This window comes from Stegodyphus dumicola, chromosome 12, assembly GCF_044657685.1.
Source record: "Stegodyphus dumicola isolate Sdum_Otavi_A_Nest chromosome 12, ASM4465768v1".
NCBI lineage: Eukaryota > Metazoa > Arthropoda > Arachnida > Araneae > Eresidae > Stegodyphus > Stegodyphus dumicola.
Window position 1 is genome coordinate 86,728,489 of NC_140779.1, and position 27,122 is coordinate 86,755,610.

Here is a 27,122-nt window from a genome sequence, read left to right on the forward strand (position 1 = left end):
TGCTGCACACTTTTACTTTTCTATCTGAAATATTATATATATATATATATATATATATGAATCCAATGGTGGGCACTGGCCTATTTAGCATTGGCCACCATTAAGTCCAGAAGTGATGGCCATTTTATTGCAGAGGCACCTAACACATGACCACCGGTGCCTCATATGAAGGAAGGGACAGTTACAACCGTGCCATCTCTGGAATTCGAAGTCAGGCCCTTCGGTACTGCTGTAGGCTTCCCTAACCACTATACCATCTGGATGACTCTATCTGAAATAATGACAATGCCCTTATATTTCTTATAATCTTGGGTATATTTCCTCTGTACATGGCTCAGTATGATAATAGTGTAAGAACTTTGTTCATGATTATATAAATATAACAGGACTTTCCTACTATATATCATAAAATGTTAAATTACCTAAGTTATCCTTTAATTTTGCATATCAGTATAATTAATTAACTTTTCAGTATGTATGTATATATCTATATATGTGTGTGTGTGTGCATGCATAAAATCAAGAGATAATAATTAAATAAGTAATGTTGGCAAGCTGACTAGCAGGAATAAATCAAAAGTGAAACAGAAATATAAATATTTTGCAAAATAACATATTTAATGTTGGCAAGTTATATTTAAGTTTGAAATACTGTAAGACCTCGCTTAATGCTGTTTCAGTATTACATAGTAGTTTGGGGATTCTCCAAAATCACGTGCAGTATCAGTTTTGCTGTGTTGATTTAGGATGTAAAGTGGCAAAAGACTTAACACTTGTACTGGGTGGGAATGTTAATGAGAACTTTAAATTAAAACCACTGCTTGCTTAGCATTTCAAAACCCTAAGAGCATTGAAAGGAATTTTAAATTTATCTTTACCAGTAATTTGGGAGTCAAATAAAAATTCTTGAAATATTAAAAAAAATTTCGAGAATTTGTTTACCAAACCTTTTTGCCCATCAGTTAAACACTACTGAGATTTTAAAAAACTGGAATCGAAAGCTTTACTTTATATTGCTAATGCTTCAAGCCATTTAATGTATTTGCCTGCATAAATTTCAGTAGAAGTGCTTTTCCCACTGCCAAGTAAAATTTCATGAATACAACTGATGGAGATCAAGGTTTAATATCAAATTTTAATGCTTATTATCTAAGGTAGACATTCTGACAACTGACTGATAAACCCAATGGAGGAAATAAACAATCCATTAGAGATTTGAGAAACTACAGTATCATGGATGCTGTAGGTAACATCAGTTTTTCCTAAGCTGAAGTGACTGAGAAACATTCAAAAGGAGTATGGAAGAATGTATGGCCAAAGCTAAGCAAGAATGTTGGCACAAGAAAATCCATTTTTGATATAACAAAATTTTCAGGCTAGCTAATGAAACAGGGTTGGATAATATAAATGCAGAATATCGAAGAATGTTTTAACTTACAACTAGTTTAAGTCTTTCAAATGACAATCTTAAATGAATTAGTTGAACAAAAAGTGCTTAAAAATGGTGAAATTAGTGTTTCTGTAGATGAGGATTAAGAGGAACTTCCAATGGATTTTCTAAAAAAAAGTTTAACCTCTTTAATTTAAATTCTGGGTCAATTTGTACAAAATGATTTAAACTTTGACAGATGTTCAAAGGTAAGACGAAGTATCATTGATGTGATGATATCTTGCTGTTGATAACTACCATATTTGACGGCATATAAGACGTACTTTTTTCCTAAATTTGGTCTCAAAAAAGTTAGTGTCTTATACGTGAAGGACACAGGTTAACTTTCAAAACTGAATGCTATTTTTAACCCAGATAAAGGTCTAGACACACATAATGTTTTCTACATCTGCCATAATTATTTTGTGCATGCGTGAAATATCTGTCGCCAAAAAGCACCAAAGCTCGAAGCTGATGTCGAAGTTTGAATAGGTTGGACGGTCACATTACGTCTATGGAGCCTTTCCTTCTTTACATAGACTTTCTTTGATTCAGCCGACACATGTGTCATTATCGGTGCTACTCAGTATAAACGTGTCAGTATCAGTGCTTAAAACTATTTGTTTAAAAAAAATACCCTGGAAAATATGACTACAAGAAACAAGAGATTAAGCTATACAATTCAGTATAAATTAGGATGTTAAACTACGCCAAAGTGCATGGAAACAAAGCAGCAGCAAGGCATTTCGGTCCACCACTTACCGAAAAAATGATACATACTTGGCAGGAAGATCAACTGAAGACTGCTAAAAAACAAAAACATAACCTTCGATGCCCAGCTCCATCTTGGCCTGAACTTGAAAATGCCGTAAAAATGTGGGTGATAGATAGGGATAAGTGTTTCAATTAAAATGATAATCAGTAAGGGCCAAAGGATTTGCAGAAAAACATGGGAATCAGATCTTTTCAGGGTCTGAGCGCTCGTGCTATAGGTTCATGAAAAGGCAAGGCTTATCAATGCACACAAAAAAAAAAACTATTGCACAGAAAATGCCAGCAGATTATGAAGAAAAAATGCTAGCATTTCATAGGTTTGTTATAAATGCATGCAAGAAAACTTCTTTTAAGCTCGGTCAACTAGGAAATATGGATGAAATTCCACTCACATTTGATCTACCATCCAACAAGACTGTGAGTATTAAAGGGTCTAAAACAATAAACATAAAAACCACAGGTCATGAAAAAACCCGATATACGGTAGTTCTAACATGTTGTGCTGATGGTACAAAACTACCGCCGTTTTTCATATTCAAAAGAAAAACTCATCTGAAAGAAAAACTTCCAATGACTGTAATTGTTCATGTTCATCCGAAAGGCTAGATGGACGAAGTTGGAATGAAACTGTGGTTACAGAACACATGCGTGAGGCGACCTGGTGGACTCTTAAGAAAACCCTCTCTTTTGGTTTTGGATCAGTTTAGTGCCCATAGAACTGAAACCATAAAGAATAAAGTGAGATAATTAAAAACACAGATAGCTGTCATTCCTGGTGGACTGACTAGCTAATTGCAGCATTTAGATGTATCACTGAATAAGCCATTTAAGGAAAAAGTACGAGAACGATGGAACAAGTGGATAGGAGAGCCACATCATGACCTCACACCCTCAGGTAGAATAAAGCGGCCCCCTATATCACAAGTGCTCGAGTGTGTAAAAAGATCTTGGGAGGACGTAAAGGCTGAAGTAATTGTTAAGTCCTTTAAGAAGTGCAGAATCAGTAATGCTCTTGACGGAACAGAAGATGACTCTTATTCGAAGAAGGGGATACTAGCGATGACAGAAACAGTAGTGATGACGATATTCTCATTTTCGATGATGATGATAGTGAAAAGGATTTTTATGGTTTTGAAAGTGATTAAAGGTCTAATTTTGTGATAGGCAACGTTTTCCTTGAATCTGTGTTTTTTTTTTTTTTTTTTTTTTTTTTTTGTTTTGTTTTGTTTTTTCTGCTTTATTTTGTATTATGTTTGATTGCTTGCCATTCATTCATTTATTCATTATTGAAATTTACATATCATGTTCAAAATAGCTTGCCGTTTGTTAATTTTCCTTAATAAAAATATGTTTGGTAATTGCATTCAATGATTGTTTATTTGGCTTTTACGAAACGTGAGAACTAAAAGAAACCACATTTTAAGTTATTGTGGTACCGCGCTGTTGCGTGGACTATTGAAACTTTTTTTCCTTGTGTGTGGCTTTCTAAATAAGGTTGTGTCTTATATGCCATCAAATACAGTACTTGCTGAACAGAAAAAGGAAAAGCTGCACAACGCTAAATCACTTCTTTACCTAAAAAAAAAAAAAAAAGAGTCAAATGGGGAAGAACCTTCTTCATCACCAACATATATCTTTTCTTGATTATTTTCTCAATCTCTCTTTTATTTTACTTATCCCCATTGTTTATGTATTAACCTTGTTTAATGTCGTTTCATTGATCCTTGGAATTTACTGGTACTTATTTCCTGCATTAAGAGGGTCTTATTGTGTATATTTATGTGCTTTTTCTTATCACAAACATACCATTGGAAATAACTTTTTTTTATTTAATTTTTTTTATTTATTTATTTAGGTTATTTGTGGTAGTTTATTTGAAGTTGTATGGTCTAGTTTACGAGATGGATCATTTGGTCTCTCTGTATTAAGAGCATTGAGACTGCTCAGGATTTTTAAAGTTACAAAGTAAGTCATTAATACTGATATATATATTAAAAGATCAAAGTACATTTTAATAGCATGTTGATTCTTACAAGGGCTCTAATACTGTCAAGGCACTGACACACCAAATGCTGGAAAAATTGAAAATACACTCTTTTGCAAAAAAATTGAAATACCAAGAAGGACTTTTGCGATCGTGGAGAAATTTGGTATGCAAAAACATCTTGATTGAACATGCAAATGATCAAAGTTTCAATGCAAATGAACAGGAATTGTGATCATAATGTGCATTTCTAGTATGCAATTTGCAAAGCATAAAACCAGTAACAGAGGCAGAAAGTTTAACTTTTTTTGTTGCTGCCATTGTAATTCCGTAAAGAAGCAACTAATGATGCCATTACAACAATATCGAAGACCTTACAGACAACTAAACGACTTTGAACATGGTAGCATTGTAGGGCTGCGTGAAGCTGGTTAGTCATACCCAGCAATAGGCCACCACCTGCAGTGTACAGACACTGCTGTGCAAAGATGTTGGCAGCAATGGTTGCTACAAGGAAGCTGTCGACAAAATGAAGGCTCTGGAAGGCCAAGGAGCACAAATGCGAGGCAAGATAGGATGTTTGCCAGGCCTGAACCCCCCTAACGGTATCATTGTTGACTATTCAGCGCACTGCAGCCACGTCTATAACTCCCGTGGTACTGTCCACCATCTAACGCCACTTGTCTGAGGCGGGGTTATGCTCACAAAGGCCTTTAAGACGTTTGCCTTTGACCCCACAACATCGGCAGAGTCGTCTGGAGTGGTGTCGCAGCCGATCATCATGACTGCCATCAGAAAGGCATCGAATGGTGTTCAGTGATGAATCCCGCTTCATTCTTGAAGTAGATGACCACCATGTTCATATCTGAAGAGGGCAGGGGCCAGCGGTCTTAATCAGCCTTTGTTTTAAAAAGCCATAACCTCTGGTATGATGGTGTGGGGTGCTATTTTTTATGACAGCAGGTCATCTTAAGGCGTCCTCTGTACATCTTTAACAGCTCAATGATATGTTGATGCCATCCTGCGGCCGGTTGCATTACCCTTCATGGTACGTCATCCTGGGACCATTTTCCAACAAGGTAATGGCAGGCCACATACCACTCGCATATCTCTGGATTGTCTCTGTGTGGTTCATACTCTTCCTTGGCCAGCAAGATCACCAGACCTATCACCAATCGAGCATGTCTGGGACATAGTAGGCCGCCAGATTCGGGTGCCATAAAATATCTCAGATCTGGAGCAACAACTGTTGAATGCCTGGCAGAATGTGTTGCAGAATGATATTAGGGACGTCTATCACTCCTTGCCTCAACGAATTCAAGCATGCATTGCCGCCAGGGGTGGTTCGACCAACTACTAATTAGAACACTCAATGGGTGATTGTGAGCCATGAACAGGTACTATGACCTTGATTTTTTAATCATTTTATTATCTGTGTATGAGCTATACACATATTCAATTTCATCAAAAACAACCACTTCCTTCATGGTGCTTCGATTTTTTTTTTTTTTTTTTCTTTTTTTTTTTTTTTTTTTTTTTTTTTTTTTTGCAAAAGAGTGTAATATTTGTTGCAACCTCTTCCGAAATTCCACCCTAGATATCGGTTTTGGATTTATGGATTTGATACTTTGCTCAACAATATCCCACAAATTTAATAGAATTTATAACTTGGAACTTAAAGGCCCATTATATGGTCAACTTGATATTATTCTTTTGTGAAGGTTAAATTTTGATGTATTCTGTAACAGGTAGAACATAATATCCAATAATATGTAGTTAGCATGATTGTTTATTTCTCTAGGCACAGTGTGCAGAATGACTGGTATAGAAAATTCATTTTTAGAATGAGGAATGAATTTAAATTTTAAAGTTGCCAGCTAATAGTTACTTACTAAACATTTCATAACAATTCCAGTTTGATAAATCATTTGTACATGGTTAAATTACTTGGAAAGCTATGGTTGAAATACTTGGTTCAACAATAGTTAAAATACTTGGAAAATGTTTATACTACTTGCACTGTAATATATTGTACTACTCGCATTAACTCTTAATTGCTAGTCTGCCTATGCAGAAAATAGTTTGCAAACAGTTCATGCAATGCAAACTGAGAATTTTTTCAAAATTGTTGAAATATAAAATCTGCAGTGTGTTCCATATCATTTGCTTGCTGATGTATATTGAGATTTTACATAGAGCCGTAATATAAATCTGCCACATCATCATTCTTTAGCTGTACCAGCATGGACAGTTAGTTACATTAGTGCTGATCATGACTGATGAAATATGAATGCCTGAATGGCCACCTTCTCAGCATTGGTATATCTGTTAATGATATAACCATGATGGTCCTTTAATTTAGTTGCCTGTGTGACTATATCAAGCTTATTATTGCTTTAGGAATAGAATATTCTATTTGCATTGCTCCAATAGTATATTTAATCAAAGTTGCCAAGCTGTTCACATTTACATATATATTTTGGTTATGATATGTTTTCAGGGTGTTCACTTATTTAATAGTTTGCTTTTCATTCAGAAATATTCTTCTTCTTTTGGCAGTAATTTACATAAATGTTATTCTGATATATGAGTCATTCAATATACAAGATGTTCCACTGAAGCAGCAACAAACTCAAATAAGTGACAATAGGCATCAAAAGGAACAAAAGTTGTCATGGGAGATGCAATGTCACAAATAATATTTAGGTGGTGAAAATCATAAAAGTACCTATGCAGGATCTGATGTTGAATGAAGACAAAAGTAAATACAATAATATGTGCAAAACAGAAAATTTAATTTGAGGATGTGTATTATTCCCCAGCCTGTGGTGCAGAGTACAGTGATGAAAAAAAGATGATCAGAAATTATTGCAGAAGTTGTTTGAAGTGAGAGTTTTACAAGTTACTGAGTAGCTCACAGCAACAGAGAAATGATTGTTGAATGTGCTCGAAGGTATTGGGTGTTCTGTTGATGTCTGCCACTGTGAAGATAATCTGAAATTTGAGATCCTCTAGTGTCTTGTGTTCTTTCAACAACATATGTTAATGCTGACAATGTTTCTTGCACAAAGCTGGCCATATCAAAGAAAAAGAATAGCATGAAATTTTGAATTATTCCTGGTGGCTTTCAGCATGCTGAGCTTTCACATGAGTGTATAAACTTTAAGTTCAGCTGCAACTGCATGTATACTTGTGGACAGTTAATTAGCAAAGTATTGCAATATGCAGACTTCCATTTCAAACTATGCACACATTGTACTGTTGCTCTACATCACACTTTGCTGCCTTGGAGGACTCTGTCTCCTACAGTCATTGATAAATATCAATGTTCTCAAATATGATGCTCTGTGGACAATACCTCTTCAGATATTGTTCTTGGTGTATCTGCTAGTCTGCTAGGCTAAGGTCCATTGCCACTTGATCAACCATAATTCAAATGAATATTTCTCATTTATGTAGTCAGCTGTGCCATTCCCAAACAAAGCAAACTCATAACTGCTCCATCAATTTCCAATCACAGTGGTGTTATTTTCTATCAGTTCAACCTATATTCATACCCTAGTATATATTTTGTGATGCTACTTGCATCAAATATAATGAGCCAACCCATGAGCAAAATTGATTACTGCCTTCTCTTTCCACTTGATATCAAACCTTTCATAGGTATTTGTTTTCTTCATAGGTATGATTTATGACAGCGTGTTTCATGGAAATTTTTGTTCATTTTTATGTCTGTTGTCACTCTTCTGGGTTTGTTGCTGCTTCAGTAAAACACTTTAATGTATGTGTAATATGAATTTTTAATTAATTTTTCAAAGCCATTTTTTTCTCTAAAAAATTTTTCCTTTATGTTCTAAAGCTGAGTCTTTATTTTTTTAGTTTTAGATAGTCTTTATTTTTATAGTGTTTAGATACTTTTTTAGACACTTGCTGAGTTGCTCTTAATTATGTAATAAAGTTAGGCTGGAATAATTAGCCATAGGTATTTAGTTACCTCCTCTATTTATCTATAATATAGTACAATGCTGGATCCCTTTGCAATAATTACTTAAAATGCACAAATAATAAATATGAGCCATCTGAAAAGTATATCATTGCTTGCCATGATTTAAAACTTCAGGTAATATGATGTGCAGTGCAAATTTTTAATTTCTTTAGTAAACAGAAAATTAATATTGTTGTCTGCCACTGTGAAGATAATCTGAAACAGTTTGGCTTTATCTTGGCTTTATTGTGTCAACCATCTAGCATATTACTAAATTTAGGACTGAGTGGTAATTATCTCTAATTTATCTGTCTTGGTGTTAAAGTTACGTCTCATACAGTTATATTATTCTAAATTAGAGAAAATAATGACAGATTTCTTATATCAGTCTTTTCTATTTCTATGTAGCTTCTTTAATATTCTGTCATTACTCTATTTTTTTTTTTTTTTTTTTTTTTTTAATGTAACAAAATTAGTTTTTACTGCAGAGCTTAAAATTAGTTTATTGACAGAGTTATATATTAAGACAAAATAATTATATTTATAATGTTTATATTAAATCAAATAATTACAATTATTCTGTTTTTCTCCTTAAGCCTTTAGCTTACCTTCACATTACATTTATGTCTAGTGTGAAATTTTTGTTTTCCTGAAATATTTTATGAATTAAGCTTTTAAAGATGCCATTTTTCATTACAGGTATTGGTCATCTCTTCGAAACTTAGTTATATCATTGCTCAACAGTATGCGTTCCATTATCAGTCTGTTGTTTCTGCTCTTCCTTTTTATACTTATCTTTGCTCTTCTTGGTATGCAACTATTTGGAGGAGCGTAAGTTTATTATTAAGATTTCATGCAATATAAGATTTTTAAAAGAAATGTGTTTATACTGAAGTGTATCAATAATTATTAGATTACTCCTGTTTAATAGAAATCTTTCTTGTATCAGTTGTATGTATAGCAGCATGATATTCCTTGTGTTGAATATGAAAATTGTTTTATGCTTTTACGGTTTAACTTAACACATGGTGCCAGACACACCTAACAACAAAAAAAGTATATAATCATATAAACATTCATATCATATCAAACAATCATATAGTGGTAGTACAAATTAGATTTTAGGTTCGTGTTGTGAGAAACCTATGCAAAAGGAAAAATCAATAACACAAATTCAATTAAAGCTCCATCTTCCTTAAAAGCCTACCAGCTCAAACAAATGGAGTGACATGACAGACCAAAGTAAGTTAACACACATGAAATTCGCGACATGACATTTGTATTGCTGCTGCAATTACTTTTGCTCATGATTTTGCTAATCAGAAAAAAATTATATTTGTGTATTTATGCCTGCTGATGCATCACCAAAAATACTAGCCCTGACACTGATTCCTAAAAGTGTAGAAACTATTCTAGATTCTTCTGGAATAGCTTCTTTTTCTTTTCTTGTTAATGTCCTCCTCACTAAGGATACAGGAAAATGGATATAGCTTCTCTTTTTAAAATCAAAGATAACTTTATACCAATTAGAGCAAGTTCGTATCTGCATTGTATTATGGTAACTCTTGCCTTGCAAAATGTTTTTGGAGTAATGTCTGTTTCTCTCATATTATATTTTATTTCATTTTGCATTATGCATTTACTAATTTTTCAAGAAATGAGGCAGAAATAATCCATTAAGCTTCCAATAAATATAAATGAAGCAGAGAACAGTAGTCTGTTATAATTTTGAATAAAGTTCCCAAACAGTACTTGCAGGGGGGTAACTTTTGCTGATGCCAAAAATACATTTCATTCCTTAAAAGAAAGTTTTAAAAGGTACCAGCAAATTATTGGCTGTGTGCAGCAGGTACTAGCTAATGCCTAGGTGCCAAAGAAAATTAATAAATAAAGATATTTTTGTAAATCAATTAAATTCTTTACTATAAGATATTAGACTAAAATTTTTTTTGCATAACTTTTTCAATATTTAAATAATCAGTGATTTTGCTAATGTTTCATTTGTGTTATATAATTTCTGTTTTTATTTATAGCTTCAATTTTCCTGAGGGCACACCTCCAGCAAATTTTAACACATTTCCTATTGCCTTGCTTACAGTATTCCAGGTACCTTTTAATTGCTTATATATTTTCTTAACTCATATTGGCCCAATTCACTTTTCTGTTTAATATAATTTATTTTCTAAAATTATATAAATTCTGTTATATAAAATTGTACTACATTATAAAAAATTTGAAAAGTAAAAATTGCATATTTTCTGCTGCTTTGTTTTTACTCCTTTTCCAATATAACCACATTTATCATAATTACTTATTGTCCTTTTAGATTCTTACAGGAGAGGATTGGAATGATGTTATGTACAAAGGAATCGAATCTCAAGGTGGCATAAAAGAGGGTGGCATGATATATAGCTTGTATTTTATTATTTTAGTGCTTTTTGGTAATTGTATCCTTAAATAATTAGACATTTTTTAATATGTATTTTTGGGAGATTATTTTAGTTTTTTTTTTTTAACTTTTGGAGGAAACTCTTTTTTTTTTCTTTCCCCCCCCCCTTTTTTTTTTTTTTTTTTTTTTTTTTTTTTTTAGTGTGTGAGTGTGTGTGTGTGTGTGTGAATTGTTGTTATACAGTTAGCAATGTTTGCTTTTATGACATTATTATTGCACTTTTTTAGTATAAAATCATTGCGTAGTATATTAAGACAGGTAAATTTTTTAAAAAATTAAAGGGAAATAAGGAATTAGTATGGCATAAAATAATACTGAATATTCAAATTATACAAGATGTTCTAAAAAAAGGTGACTAAAAGTGTCATTTCTGCAAATACTGATCATAAGTATGTGCTTGTAATTATAGTTTCTCTAAATGAGCAGAAAATTTTATGGGAATACTACGCTTTATGAGTAGCTTGATTCTGTGTATATAAAATTTTACCTCTGAAATTTGCAGAGATATTAGAAAAAAAATTTCAAGTTTTCTGTATTTAATATTATGATATTTCAATGAAATTTTTCACTAGTTTTGTCACTAATCGGCAGTGGTTCTATTATAGCTGTAATTGTATTTCTTTGAATTTTGTATATAAATTTATGCACACTTTTGGATTTAGCTTCTTAAATGATAATAAGCATTTTATTAATAAGATTTTTTTTAACTTTATGATGACCATGTGAAAATTAAATTTTGTATGAAAAAAAAAATAAAAAAACCTTTCTATATTGAGAAATGTAAATGTTTCTGTAAAGTTCTGTACTTAAGGAATTCTGCATTGATAAAGAATCTGCAGGATATATTTAAAGAAATAAAGATTCAAATATGCCATTAGGTCTTTATGTCTGTTTCATTCAAGTTTTTGTCTTTTACTTAATCTATTGCTGTTTGTTACTTTCTGTTTTCCATTCACAAGTAATGTACTCTTTTATTTTACTTCATAGATTTCAAAGCACGAATATTTGTTTTAAAATGGCTCAAATTATTTCAAAAATAGAATTTTTTTAAAGTTTACTTGCAGAGGTTTTTAAACATTACTCTCGTGAAAATGAACTCCATTTAAAAAATTCTCTTCGACCAGTAACTATACGGTTTTTCTTTTTCTAGCAGTTTTTTTTCTTTATTATTTGTTATAGCTATTTCATGCACCTTGCAATCAGTATTTTTGCTACAATAATTGTTAAGGTTACATTGCATGAAACTTTTTATGTAGTGCACTTACCATACTCATCCATTAATTTTCCATAATCATCAAGGCAATCTTAAATTTATGAAGCTATTTTAATTATGAGCCTAATGTTCATTTGAAAGCAGACGTTGAAATTATTTAAAATTACCTTTCAGAGTCATGCTGATTAGTTATTTTTAATTTTTAATTGCAAATTATAATAATAAGCATTTTAATTCCTAGATACATCTAGTTAATGCTACCATTTTCTAAGGAAATATTTAAAAAATAGTATAATGACCAAAAAATTAACTATTTTTTGAAAGTACAAAATTAATACCTCTCTTATCATGCTATAAAAATTTGATGATATATCAAAATATGATCTTTCATCATTTGTGATATATATGTGTGTGTATGTGTATTTTAAAATGTTACAGTTTATCCTTAATATACATAAAGATACCCTTCTGAATGTGTTCTTAGCCATCGCTGTAGATAACTTAGCAAATGCTCAGGAGCTTACTGCTGCAGAAGCAGAAGAAGCTGAGGAAGACAAAGAAGTAAGTTAATTCATTATTAATTCAAATTCATTTTATGCTAATTTTACAAAAATTATATTTTAATTTTTAAATCATTTCACAAATGATGCAAATCAAATAAATAAGCAATGGCTATAAGTTCACTAGCTTAATCTCATTTTTTCTGAAAAAGCATGTAAATTTTTCAGTTTTCAGATAAATTAAAAAATATATTTTAGTCTTATCAAACTTTTACTGTCATCAGAAAAAAAAATTAGAATTTTCGATCTGCATCAAATACTTTCATTTTAATTTTTTTGTTAAAAACATTGATTTCTGCTAAAACATCACTAAATTCTTTTCAGATTTACCAATTAAATATTTTTAAGGTTATCAAGAAATAATAAAGTGTTTACTTTGTGAGGTATTTCATTTGCATAATATAAAAAATCAAATGTTATTTAAATTATGTGTATCAGAAGTCAATTGTTCTTTTATAAAGCCTAAGTTTGCCTTAAAAATTACTTCTTTATTTTTTATTTTATTTTATTTATTTATTTATTTATTTACTTTGGGGGATAAGGTTTGTATCAAATATTTTCTCACTTAATTCCAACAGCCCACCAGCAGCCAAGAGGTAAAGTCGCTAAACACTGGTAGTTTGGTCCGAGGTTCGAATCCCGCGAACAGGCAGTCTGCATGAGTGTTTTCGTGGTTTTTCCCATGTGTAACGTGTATGTGAGCCAGTTTCTCTTAGAAAGTCCTCCACGAAGGCATTCCTTCTCTTAGGCAGATAGCCCTCGAGGCTTTGCCACAGTTAAATAACCTAACCTAACCTTAATTCTTAATTCCAATGATAATGCCATCTGCTGTAAGCTATATTGATCACTGACATAGAAAAAGCTGTGACACTTGTACTGATCAGCTTATTAAAGTGCTTATAAAGTATGTCACTCCCCTAAAAAAATGTTTGTATAATTTAACAGGTCTTTAGATTTTAACAGGTTTTTAGATTTTAAAAGGTGTCCTTCAAATTTTGTTGCGTTTCATACTTATAGCAGTATGATGTTCTGCTGATGTTTAATTATAAGAAATAAGGTTATCTTAACAGAATCATAAGAAAGATGGTTATTTTCTCATAATGGAGCAGCTGTAAATCTGTCATGAAAAAAATAATAAAAGCTGATTGTTTTGTCAAATAGGAGAAACCATATTAAAAAAGCAGTGCTAACTGCATCTGTAAATTGGGGCGGGGGAAAACTGCAATTTGAAGAGTTTAGTTTACAACTTAATACCTCAAGGAAGGATTTACTGTTAAAAGTTTCAAAAATATCAATAAATAAATAACTAAATTAAAAGTAAAATATTATAACTTTTTTTAAATCAATAGGCTATTGAGTTGTCAAAGTGTTGGGAAACTATCTGCTATTCATTATGGAACTCTACTCCATTATTCCATTAGAATGGTGATCACGATGTTCTTTCATGAAAGCTTGTTGATGCATTGACTACATGGTCTATAGACCAATCTGACTATCACTGCTCTCGAGACAGATACAAGACTTATTGTTGAGGAGAACAATCCTTTATTTTAGCTTCCGTTGTCACTTAGATTATGATAATCTTTGAAAATGGTGACTTGATTAAGCGGAATGCCTGTTGCCAGTCATCTGACTTATTATCTAGTACTGTGCAAGTGCATTCTAATGGTTTATATAAATAGTGCTGCATTTCCTGAACTTCGTATGTGTAGTCAAAGTTTATTTGCAGTGGAGTAAGGATCACTATGCACTATTCCTCTAATCTGATGATGTTCAAGGAGATATTCATCTCTGGACACCTCTGCTATCCAAGTTCATCTTTCTTCTCACTAGTGATTTGCCAGTGTAGTAAACCAATATGTTTGATTTCAATAATTTTTGTCTCTTCCCATTTATGATAGTTGATGATAAGTGGAACACTGATGAGATATTGCCCCATCAAACCATAAATCTTAATCCAATTTATGAATTCTCATGTGATGGGAAAAAATTGCACTTGTTCAGACTTTCATACCCTTTAACCCCTTCCATATGTTGCTGACTGAACTAGCTGCTTAAAAATTTGGGTCATTTGCAAATCTTAATTACTTACAATCCCTCTTCTTTGCATAGCCTTATAGTTTTTTATATTTGTGTGGCAGTTTGGCAATTTCAGTATTAAGCAATAAATATTACAGAACCTTAAGAAAATGGTTAAAAAGATCATAGACTTAAGCTCTGGCATCAATCCATTTTTTTTTTACTTACTTTTGGATTTTAAAAACATATAAGTGAGAAGTGCAATAACTATGCTGCACAATCTATTTTTAAATCACAGCATTTTTAAAATTAAATTTTTAAATCACAGCATTAAATTTTAAAAAATGCTACTAAAAGAAGTGCATCATAATAGGCAAAATAGATAGTTATTATGTAATCATAAAATCATTCCCCTCCCCAACCCCCACACCTTTTTTTTTTTTTTAGTTATTCAGATAAGTTTCTTTACAGCGTGCGAAGGAAGAACTAGACAAAGAACTGAAAGATCTGCAAATGTCAAATGATCCTCCTCAGGTTAATATTTGCCCACCTTCACCTATGAACAATGCAGAAAAATCAAAAAATTTTAACTTGTGAGTAAATTCAATGATTACTTTATTAATAATCTATATACCTTGAGTTTATTTTTAAGCATTATTGCTATCAAAATGACTTTTTTTTTTCCTTTTCTGTTTTCACATTAGAGATAAAGAGAATGGTGAGAAAGATAAATCTGAGGGGGAAAGCAAGAAGGAAAATCAGGACTTTGACAATGGTAAATAGTTTTAAAAATGCAAACTATTTTTTAAAATACTATCTCTATATTTTTCAGAATAAACTGTAATTTAGAATACTGTCATATTTTTAAAACTTATACATGTTCTTCAGCTGCAGTATGTGAAGGTACAAAGTGCGTATCTATATAAATTCTTTTGAAATTCAAGGGGCGACTAGTGGCATGACCACCCTCTTACATTCGTTGCTTGATCTGTATTCAGATTCTTGTGAATGGACTGTGTCTGAAAACGCATTAAAAAAAAAGCGCATAAAAAATGCTCTTTTTTTTTTTTTTTCCTCTCTTTTGCAGCTGAGGATGATGGTTCGGTAAAAACCATCGAAACTAATACTGTGAAAATTTCAAAATATAATGCTGATTTTTGTTGTTTGACTTCTAAATTAATCACTGTAATATTTATATATGTTTGTACATTTTCTTCTTATTTAAGATTGCTTTAGAAACTTGAATATCAAATTTTCTGCATTTAATTAGGATAGTCTGTATATTATTTTTATCAGTGAAAGAATATCTCTTCTTTTTTGTATATTTACACTACTTTTTATTTGCTGTTGTTAGATTTTTTTACTTAGAAAGATTTCTATGAATGTTTTACTACTTTCTTTGGAAAAAATAGCAGAACATTTATGACAAAAAAATATTACAATAAATGTTTCTGACAGTTTTGATAATAAAATACTCAGACTCACTGATAACTTATTATTTTTTTACCATGAATTAATTATATGCATCTTTTTAATTAGATGAAGAGAAAGAAGAAACTAAAGGCCCCAAGCCAATTTTGCCCTATTCTTCCATGTTCATCCTTTCATCCACAAATCCGTAAGCTGTTAAAATTACTTGATTCACAAATGTACAGTGTGTAACATAAATGTTTCTTTTCTTTTTTTTTTTTTTTTTTTTTTTTTTTTTTTTTTTTTTTTTTTTTTTTCATATATGAATATTTTTATGCATGAATAATTATATAAAACTAAATAAAATTTTTATCCTGAGAAGCAGCTGAAGTTAAAAGGCAAGAAAAGAATCAAAGGGAAATTGAATAAGTGATATTTAATGATTATTGTACATTTCAAAAATCACTGCCTGATAATGTTACAGGTTACAACTGCCATCAGTTACATTCTAGATTATTATTTCATACATTTTTAATAACACTAGTAGATCGTGACATTCCTCATGGGGGGTTAGGTAACTCACCTTCACAAAGTATTGAACACCCTTTCATAGATCAATGAAAGATTAAATGAGAAAAAAGTAAAAAACTGGATAAAGGTAGCCTATTTAACCACAGGTAGAAATGATAGAAATTCATAAAAAATACCGTGATATTTCACAAAAAAATATAACGTACTTCTTGGATATTTTTTATTGGCTGGCTTTGGCTGGTTTTGTCGTCTTTGTTTTATTTCTATCTGGGGATATTTTTTATCTGACAGTACTCGTTTTGTGTGTTTTATTCCATATATTAACACTCCACTTTGAATTTTTTTCATTTTTAATTGCAGCTGCTAAAAGTATGTAGTAAATATCAATTAAATTTATGCTTGCTAATAATATCAAAGTAAAAAACTCCTTTCTGACAGTAAGATTTGACAGTAAGCATAAAAGTAAATAAAAATAATTTAATATTATAAAAAACAAGAGGGTCGAAATTATTATTATTATTGATTTATTCTCTTTGAAATCATAAATGTTAGGATTTGAGTCTAGATATATGAAATCTCTCTTTTGATCAGCACCTTCTTCATTTTTACTTTTAGTAACTAATTATTTCCGGTGTCTTATAATAGAGCAGTATATTTATGTAATAAATCTGAGAAGATTCCTTATTTCCAGATACTTTGCAAATGTAATTAGTGTCTGATATTTTGTTTCTGATAACTCCTGGCCTCAACCACTGCTAGCTTGTTCAGTTTCAATGTGGTTTGCCAACTTATTTAGTTTTGATGGAGAGAAAACCAACACTAATTCTCTTTTTTTTTTTTTTTTTTTAATTAACACTTTACAATTCTTTTATCATACCATGTTTTGTACAAAATTTTCTGTTCTTCTTTTCTTTGCACGACAATCTCTTTTTGTCACTTGTTCAGTTCAGAAACATATATTGTTAATTGGATTTTCTTCATCCTGCTGTTAAGTCTTGCATTCATAGTAGTAGCATTTCAGTATTGCATTCAAATAGTAGTAGCATTTCAGGTGTCCATAATTGGTAGCATACAATAATTCAGTGAGTAACAAACCAATGCTTTTATGGGCTGCAGTTTGAAAGCTAACAAAATTGACAAAAGGTTTCCCCCCCCCCATTCTTTGTGAGTCTTCAAACGCAGAACTCGTAGGAGCCATTTGATCATCCTATAAAATGTTTGACTGAATTTGATTGAGGCTGGCTAAGTGAATTATAAATTTCCTTAATCCCAAATCTGTTGACAAATTCTCTAGCAAGTGCACACAGACATTCTGATATCACATTAGATTTTTTTTTTTAAATTCTATCCATTTAAAAATTTTAATCAGGGCCTCTGTCACTGAAACCAAACTCACATTGCTCACTGGAATTGCGTTAGGGTATTTAAATGACAAGTATATGAGGTTATTACGTAACATTTCAGTATTGAATTAACTGGTGAGGGACCTACTGCATTATTGTTTCAGTTTAGAAAATGTTTCTTGAATCACAGGTACTAGTTTCAGGGGGGGGAGAATGAATTCCTTTCATTTGGTTTCCCAGCTCAAAGATAGTTTCACAAGATTGAACATTTTTAATTTCCTTATAACAACCAAGCTAAAAATATATCTTAACAGCCTATTCCTTGACTTTCAAATGAGCAGAAGTTCCCTCATAATTTAATGTTTGGATATTTTCTCGGAGCTTTACTGAACTATTAAAATTTTCTTCTTATTCCCATAATGCTCTGTTTGAAACAAGAAATTATTTTAAATAGGGTAGGTTTGTTTTGGTGATTGATCTCTATTTCTTGAGCTAACAGAATTGTAAATTGTTTTCAATGTTTCGCATCTTTTCTCAAATTCATTAAATTCCCTTCTATCAGGTTGTATTAAAATGACTTCTCCTCTGCTGTTCTCTGCTTGCAATAGCAAATTATCATTTCCACTATAGGGTCAAGGACCAGAGTAAGGGATTCAATTACCTCATCCTCCAGTGAACAACTTCCCTTAAAACTTGATCCAATTGTTTCTGTACAGTTTAACTTGCCATTTGAGCATAACCTTTGTCAATCTTCCTGCCTTCTTGCTATTTGATTTCCAGAATAAATGTTTTGATCTAAATCTTCTGTAGTTATTGTGACATAAGTTTGGATAAGGCTAGTATTATTGATCTCAGGCTGTACACATGCTAATGGCAGGCATTTTTATTCTATACCCAATGGCCTTTTCACCCATATGATTTCTCCCATTAACATTTCCGGGAGAATATTCTTGTCCCTCAATAAATAGTAGCTCACTTCAGTATCCCATTGGGTGTTTTTTTATGCTAATGTCTGAAATGAATGGAGATCATAATGCCTTTTTAGTTTTAGATTGATATACATTGTTTACAGCAGCTAATGATTCATCTTTTATGAAGTTTGTAGAGACATTAAGATTTTTTGAAAACAGGAAAGATGAAAAATGAACAATGCCCTCACTGGGACTCAAACCACTGACCTCTCAAATGCATGTCGAGTATGCCAACCACTACACCACGAAGGCATGCTAAGAAGTGGGAGAAATACCTTAAAGGTTGAGCTTTGTGATCTAAGATGCAGTTCTGAGCCATATTCCAAATGTTTAGGAGCTTTTCATATCTTAAATGCCTTGTTGAAGTTGCTCCAGTGGCATAGTTAGGGTGGGGCAAGGGGGGCATCTGTCCCCTGGCGCAGTATCCAGGCAATGCCAAACTGATGCTATGAAATTTTTTAATGAAATTTTTTCCATTCTTGGCACACAGAAAGGGGTGCAAATCCTTCAGTTGTTCTCAGGCGCTGGAATCCTAGTTGAATTGAGTTGCTCCATGTTTATTCTGTTCGAGCCAAAATTCTTTTCCTTCTCTTCATTCCTCTTTCTTTCTTTAGTAGGAAGATTTAAGCTTTTTTCATTCCTTCTTCAGTCTTGGTACCTCAGGTTGGTGATTTCCTTTAAATTCATTCGACAGTTTCATAGTCATTGAGCATATCTGCCAACTTGGCTGCTAAGGTAACTTTTACTCAGTTATCCAACTGATGTTCCCAGACCTTGTTTCTGACTTGATGCTTCATTTGATCTGTAACCAATAAGTCCTTTATAAAACGTGCATTAACCCTTTCCTGAGCTTAAGCTGAAGAATTGAAACAGAATACTTTTAGCTGCATGGCAATTCATTCCTTCCATTGTTCTTCCCTTTCTAAAAAAGGCAGGTCCCAGGAGATATGTATCTGGGCATAAGAATAAAATTAGAATCACTGGCAGAGCTGAAGCAGGCTGGTAAACACCATCCCCAGCTACTCTTTCAGTAGAATAACGTTTGTCAGTTTTTCAAAATCAGTTATCTCCACACCACTCAACCATTCATTTAAATAATTTCTTAGAACAAAACTTAATTCCCCTCAGATTTCTTCTGGTTATTGTTAGCTCTGAATAAACTTAATTTGGAATTTCTAAGGACTTCATTTAAACCTTTTTAAGATTAAAAACTTTATATAAGTGTTAGTTGCCTGCTTTCTTCTCAGATTCTTTAGGTATAAGCTGCATAGTATCCATAGGCAACAGGGTTACTAAATAGACTTCCTAAAGGGTCTTTCAATACAAGTCCTCTTCACTTACCTTGCATTGATGCAGACTAAATATCCTGTTAACATTGCAAGATGCAGACTAAATATCCCTGTTATCTGGATCAAATTTTTGAATTCAAATGTTGAGGGGAAGATGTAAGAATAAAGCATTAACATGAGCAATGTTTTTAACTGGCATAGATGATTTCATGACAAATGCAAACATGTTGATCATGTGTAGCCTTCACAGTCTCAAAGTAAAGATAGCTGATATGCTTAATGTCAGTGAAAACATTAGTCATATCATGATTTGATCCAATTTGTGGGCATTAATTCTTATTTTTTTTAATAAATTGTGACTTTAGAGGAAACGTGAGGCTTTGTTTATGACCCCGAGATAAAAATGGCAATCACTTACTAGGACTGGAGAGGGTTAACCAGTTATTTAACCATTTAGGAATTTCAGTCTTATGAATCTTGAGTAAAGACTATGTTGTTGACCTTTTTAATTGGAAAGGGATGATTTTGATGGAATTTGTTTTTAAGGATAGATGGTAAACTCCTTATTTTATTAAAATATAATCATCAGACTTCTAAAGAGAATTTAGCACTTTATAGGCCTAACAAAACTTAATCGAATATGGCTGGTTTTTGCTGCATAACAATGTGCCATCACACAATTCCATCCTTGACAAGCGTTTCTAGCAAAGAAAGTATTTCCCAGATTTGGCTCCTGCAAACTGTTTTCTCTTACCTTAAGTCAAATCTCATCTCAGAAGTTGTTTTAATATTAATGAAAATATTTAAAAAACATAACCATAATCCTCACATTATTCTGTCCTTGCCGAGCAGTTAAGCATAACAATTCTCAACTCCTTTATTCACCAGATTTGGCACCTGTTTTCTCTTCCTTAAAGTCAAATCTTATCTTAAAAGTCATTATTTTAATTTCACTGAAGAGAATCAAAAACCAGTCATCTTAAAACAAAAAATCTGATCTGTACACCACATGACTTCCTTGTATGGAATATTAAATTATACGCATTTTTTTCTTGCATTTCATTTAAACTTATTGGATTGAATTAAATCTACTTCGCCGACAGAGCATAAACCACAATAGAATAAATGCATTCTTTAAAATTCACTCTAGTGTTTGTTTACCGGTTCCCAGACAAAAGCCCACTGGATGAAAGCGCACGCGATAAAAGCCCACAAAAAAAAAAAAAAAGCCCACTGTGATAATTGCCCACGTGACAAATACCCACAGCGATGAAAGCGCACATTGATAAAAGCCCACATTGATAAAAGCTCATTCTGATAAAAGCGCACATTGATAAAAGCCCACATAATGAAAAGGGAATTGTGGTTTTTTATTACTATAAAATGTATTTGTAGTTTTAATTATAGTAAATGGAGTATTCTGAATTTTAATTATCTCAAAAATACGTCTGTTTGTATATTTTACCACTACTTTATCTGTTTATTTTATTAGGTTGAAAGCAAACTTTCTGCTCTCTGATTAAGTGATTAGCAATAACGTTTCGATGAGAAATCTGAAAATGCATTTTATGATTTATTTACTTACTTAACTTTGGTACGTGTATGTGAAAATGAAAAATATCATTATAAAGCTCCTCACATGCTATTTTTAAGGTAATATGGCTGAGATTAAATATAATTATGCTTCATTTTTAAAACTATTAACTTTTTAATTCATTTTGTCATGAATTTATCATTTCGCCACACTCAGTCTTGTCTCCCATGGTCTTATTGTCTGGTTTCCCACCCTTTTGACGCATGGTCACCTCCTCCTACCCCTAGACTTCAGTTCCTCCTTTACCACCAATTTGCTACCTCCAACTGCCAGGTGCCATCATGGCAAACTATCAGGAACCGGTAAAGTTGCATTTACTCACGATGCACCGGCAATATATGCATGGACTGAATTGCATTGGGGACAAAAGAAAAGGAAAGCAATGGTTTCCCACCTGAATAGCCAGCGGACAGTTAGAAAACTGCATGACAAAAGCCCTTAAGATGAATGCCCACTTAAAAACTGCCCACATTTTCAGGAAATCCAAAATAGCTATGACATTCTGAAAAATGTTACGAATAATAAATATTATGATTAAAAATGAAATTTGAAGTGGGAATGAAATTGATTTATATAAAAGCGAAGTTTCAAAATTTAACTAAACTATTTAAAGCCGTGCTTTTAATTTACTATTAAAACTGTTAATGATAGTGCATACAAATGTTTTCTTAATCATTAATAGAATACTGTGCTTTTATCTTTTTCATTGAGATTAAAGTTAGGCTTTAATTCTCCATATTAAATTCATTATATGCAAAATTTTCTGAATTGTTAAATTATTCATAAATTATTCTCTCTATATGATGAAAATTTGCATACATTTTACACTGCTTATAATTTTGTAGAATTAAAAGAAGCAAGTGTGGACAGTATTCCCTTTCACCTCCCTTTGTCGGACTTATACGAGGGCACTTCCATTTTTCACGTAAATATAAAAACAGCATGTATAGGTTTTTAATTATATTATTTTGATTGACTCTCTGTTCTATATACATACAGGATTTTAATTCAGTCGGAGCCCAAAATTAAATGTGTTCCGCTACTTAAATTTATTGTTCAATTATTTGTTATTAATATAATTTATTTTTTATTTTATCTTTTTTCATGAATCTGCTTTGCGAAGCTGAAGAAAAAAGGGGAAAATATTAATTTTAACGTAGCATATATATCGGTGTGGGTTTTTGTCAATATGGGCTTTTATCAGCGTGCGCTTATATCTATGTGGGCTTTTATCAATGTAGGCTTTTATCTGTGTGGGCTTTTATTAATGTGCGCTTTCATCGGTGTGCGTAGTAGTCGCATGGGCAATTATCTCAGTGGGGTCTTTTTTGTGGGCTTTTGTCGCGTGTGCTATCGTCCAGTGGGCTTTTGTCTGGTCACTTTGTTTACCATAGCGACACTTTGGCGCTAGATTCACTTAACAGTATTATATTTCGTTCATATTATAACTCATAATGCACAAAATTTATATCATTTAAAGAATAGAATTATTTAATCGTTGCCACATGTACTATTCAAATACTATAATAAAGCTAGAATGATGTATAAAAGAAATTAAGCAAAGAAAGCAAAACAGAAACAGTTTTTCACAGACGATTGAGTATTTCTCATTCAATTAATTCAGTTCTCACTTTGCGAGAAGGCAAAAATACATAAAAACTCAAAATATCTATATTAAAAATTACGAAGTAAATCTTAAACACTTATTTCTTCAAAAAAATTCCAGAAAGGATTAAGCATGATTTAATTGGCAATAATAAATGAAGGCATTATCTTTGTTGTTGCAAAGCTAAGTTTCTCTAGATTGGCAGCAAATCCACTAGCCTGCTGTTTCAAATGTAAACAATCAATGGCTGCCATAAAAAAAGGCTTGGCAGCACTTAAACAACTTTAAAATTGTTGATAATTCTAAAAATATTGCATACAGATTTACTAAAGGCATAAAAACCTTAACCAGAAGATAAAAACAGCATAATTCAATCATTTTTAAAGCAAAAAATGTACAATTTACAAACATATAAGAGTAAAGAAACTGAAATCACTGAGCTGGGTAACAGAGTGGATATATATATAAATATATTTATATACGTTTGGTGCGGCCGATTGCAACCAAAATACGAGGTGCACATCTACATGTTATAGCAGTCCTATATACAAAATTTCAATGTTCTGAGGCTACTCGTTTTTAAGTTATGCGAGATACGTACGTACGCATGTACGTACATACGTTCGTACAGACGCCATGAAAAATTCTCTTCAGAATTGATTTTAAAGCAGTTTTATAATTTTTTTTGAGGAAACGAGTCTTTTATTCTGTTCTTACGTACAGATATCACGCAAAAACATCGTTAAATTGCATTCGATAGCGGTCAAAATGGATATTTTCGTTGGAATATGCTGCCTGAAACTTTTCGCGATTACAATACTTCCTTTTTACTTCGGACAATGAAGTAAAAAACAATTGACTTCAACAGCATTCAAAAAAGTAACTGGTAATAAATTTCATAAAATGCTAGTCTCTGAAGAAAAAGCAATAGATGATTGTTATGTGTAATTTCCAGATTCTGAGAATTTCAGCTGTAGCATATGTGTATATACAATTAATTAAAAAAAATTTTTTTCTATGTTTTTTTAGAAATCTCGGCAGACTGCAGATTGAGAAATGCTGTTCTTATTTATTATTGTAAATGCCAGTAAATAGCTCATTTTTTGCAATGTTCATTTTATTTTTGCAAAGAAGTAAATAATTGCTAACGGATTTTCAAATCAACTGTAATAATTTTGGGAAAAAAAATTATACATTTTACTCATTAAAATTTTGAAATTGTTCAGAGCTATGTTTCTGATTACATTATTTTGTGTTTTAGGATCCGTGTTTTAGCTCATTATATTGTAAATCTTCGTTACTTTGATTTTTTCATCATGGGCATCATCACCCTCAGTAGTATAGCATTAGCAGCAGAAGATCCAGTTGATGAACTTTCTCCTAGTAATACAATATTGAATTACTTTGATTATGCCTTCACTGGATTTTTTACTATAGAAATGATTTTAAAGGTAAGTATTAGAGATTTAATTTTAAGCTTGTAAAAATGTTTTAAAGCAACTTATAATGCAATTTAACACTGTTTAAAATGTTTGTCAACTTTTAGTTAAATTTGATAAACAAATCTTGTACTCTGTATTGTAGTACAAATTTAAATTTTCCCAAAACTCCCAAATAATGTTGTAAATGTCCTATTTGCTTTAATTTTATCTTAAAATTCCTAAAATTTTCCATTGGTTAATTGTTCTTAAAAAACAATTAACCAATGGAAGACATTTAAAAATTCATTTGCCCATTTTACCATGCTAAGAAGCAAGAAATGCATAAATAACTGAATGTAATACTATAGCTGGTGAACTAACAAACATGTGTACCATCTTGGCTAGCAGCTGATTTTTGGATTATGACACCGAAGTTCTCAGTTTTAGTTGTTTAAAATATGTGTGCTGATTTCAAGCATCAAAATATTTTATTGATTCTTCAATTAAACAATTGTCTACATGAAGAAGAAAGAAAACATTCATTAGTCTCGCTGCAAATACCAAATATCCATTTCTGGGCAAAAGGGCTGCCTTAATTTTAATGTTTAATAAACAAGCTTTCATCCACTTCAGTGGTCATATAGTACTTCTTCTTATTGTTATTATTATTATTATTGTGTGACATTTCTCTAATGATGTTGCACAATTTTTGTGCGTATAATTATTCTAGTCTACTGTGATGCAGTTTGTCATATTAAGCTATTTTTATTGTTTATATTTTTCTCTAGCTAAGTTGGCAACTTTTAGTTTTTCTGCATACTGATAAATGTAAGTGCATGAATCATCAACAAGTGCTGAAATGCATAATTTGCTTATAGCTAAATAGACAAGTGTGGAAGAATATTATTTTACTTTAAAAGTAATGAATATGACCTCCTGGATTTGCCAGATGGTAGAATCCTGCAGATTAAATTAAATAAAATGATTATCATTTCTCTTCTTTGAATGCAAAAAGTAAAGATACATTTAATAGAGACAAAATGATAGCACAATAAAAATGGGTTGTGAGTAATTAACTCAACAGAGGAGGAATGAATGATAAAAGTTTTTCTTGGGGATGCTAATTTATGACTCACAGCAGCAAGAGATTTTTTAATTACTTACCTGATTTAAATTATTGATTGATACTTGATTTAAATTACTTACCTGAGGATTTATAGAAACTGTACTTTTTTATTTATTAGAAATTTTTGTATTGTCATTTCTAAACATCGAATTGAGTAACTTTATATTATTATTATACTTCAGAAAATTTGTTTATCACAATCACTCGAATTAATGTACTTCCATTAAATGTCACAATCAACAGTTATCTATAATTTTTCTGTATGTACAGCTTGTATAATTTAGGTATTCAAACTATAATTTATTAATAATGCCAATATAATGTTAAAAGCGATACACTCCTCCCCTATGGGATTTAGTAGTACTTCTTCAATAGAAATTTTGTACACCTTGGTTCAATAGACAAGATTGCACCAAGGTGTACAAAATTTGATAAGAAAAAATTTTGATAAAATGTGATAGATGAATATATAGTTATGAAAAATTCTAAAGCTAAAAGTTTGGAGGTTGAAACAGTGCATGATATGCAACTACTTTTGCTGTCAAATTAATCTTTTATCTACTTTATTTTCTTACTGTTATTTATTTCATTTTTGTATATTTCAGCTCACAAAATTTCCTCATTTTCTTCAAATTTTGCTGGTTATTTTTCTATTGATGTACACTGTGAAAAAAAAAAAAAAAAAAAAAAAAAAAAAATGGGGGACAGTTCTATATCTCCCATTCTACTGGCCCGATTGACAAAATTCAACTTGCGGTTTTCATGTCTCGAAAGCGCGACTTTGGATATTTCTTAGATTTATATATAGCATTGTTCTAATATAGGTATTGCGAATTTTTTTTTTTTTTCCGTATTTCAATTTTATGATTCAAATCATGCCAAATTGCCAAGTTTTTTTTTTTTTAATCGCACGAATAGTTTTTCAAAAATTAGCTCTCAAAAGTTTAGCTCCTCAATGTTAATTGAGTTTGGCATATGTTTATTAATATCTTTTTAAATAAAAAACTTATTTGATTCTTCCTTTCACATTTTGGAATTTAGGTTCATTCCAAATAAAATTCCCCCATTTTTTATGATTTGTTTTTAAAATTTGTATTTTAAAGAAATTTTTATAAATTTTTTGAAAAAAATTTTGATCTATAATCTATAAAATTTTTACCATCATCTTAAAGTAGATGTATTTCTAAGCATACCTGCAAAAAACTAAAATTTTTTATTCAAAATTTCTGAAGGTATACATGAATTTCTATATTGGCGCGTTTTAAAATTTGGCATATTTGTTGAAAGCGATAATAACACCAAATGTGGTTTAGGCACTTTGTTAAAATTAGTATTTGAAAGGAGAACAATGTGGCTTTTTTTTTTTTTTCGCTCATGCACAGTGTTAAAAAGGTAAGAAAGATGTGACTTTTTTTCCT

General features: G+C 31.5%; 1 protein-coding gene across 1 annotated transcript in view; it reads left to right on the top strand.

The window, feature by feature from the left end:
* LOC118203144 (voltage-dependent calcium channel type A subunit alpha-1-like) overlaps nucleotides 1–27,122 on the top strand; it is a 381,721-nt gene that overhangs the window by 105,357 nt on the left and 249,242 nt on the right. Inside the window, exons 14-22 of the mRNA XM_035375404.2 lie at nucleotides 4,059–4,168; nucleotides 8,872–9,003; nucleotides 10,206–10,278; nucleotides 10,499–10,619; nucleotides 12,295–12,395; nucleotides 14,885–15,006; nucleotides 15,118–15,188; nucleotides 15,953–16,031; nucleotides 24,419–24,608. Coding sequence (XP_035231295.1) covers nucleotides 4,059–4,168; nucleotides 8,872–9,003; nucleotides 10,206–10,278; nucleotides 10,499–10,619; nucleotides 12,295–12,395; nucleotides 14,885–15,006; nucleotides 15,118–15,188; nucleotides 15,953–16,031; nucleotides 24,419–24,608 — 999 coding nt within the window. The remainder of the gene's footprint in view (nucleotides 1–4,058; nucleotides 4,169–8,871; nucleotides 9,004–10,205; nucleotides 10,279–10,498; nucleotides 10,620–12,294; nucleotides 12,396–14,884; nucleotides 15,007–15,117; nucleotides 15,189–15,952; nucleotides 16,032–24,418; nucleotides 24,609–27,122) is intronic.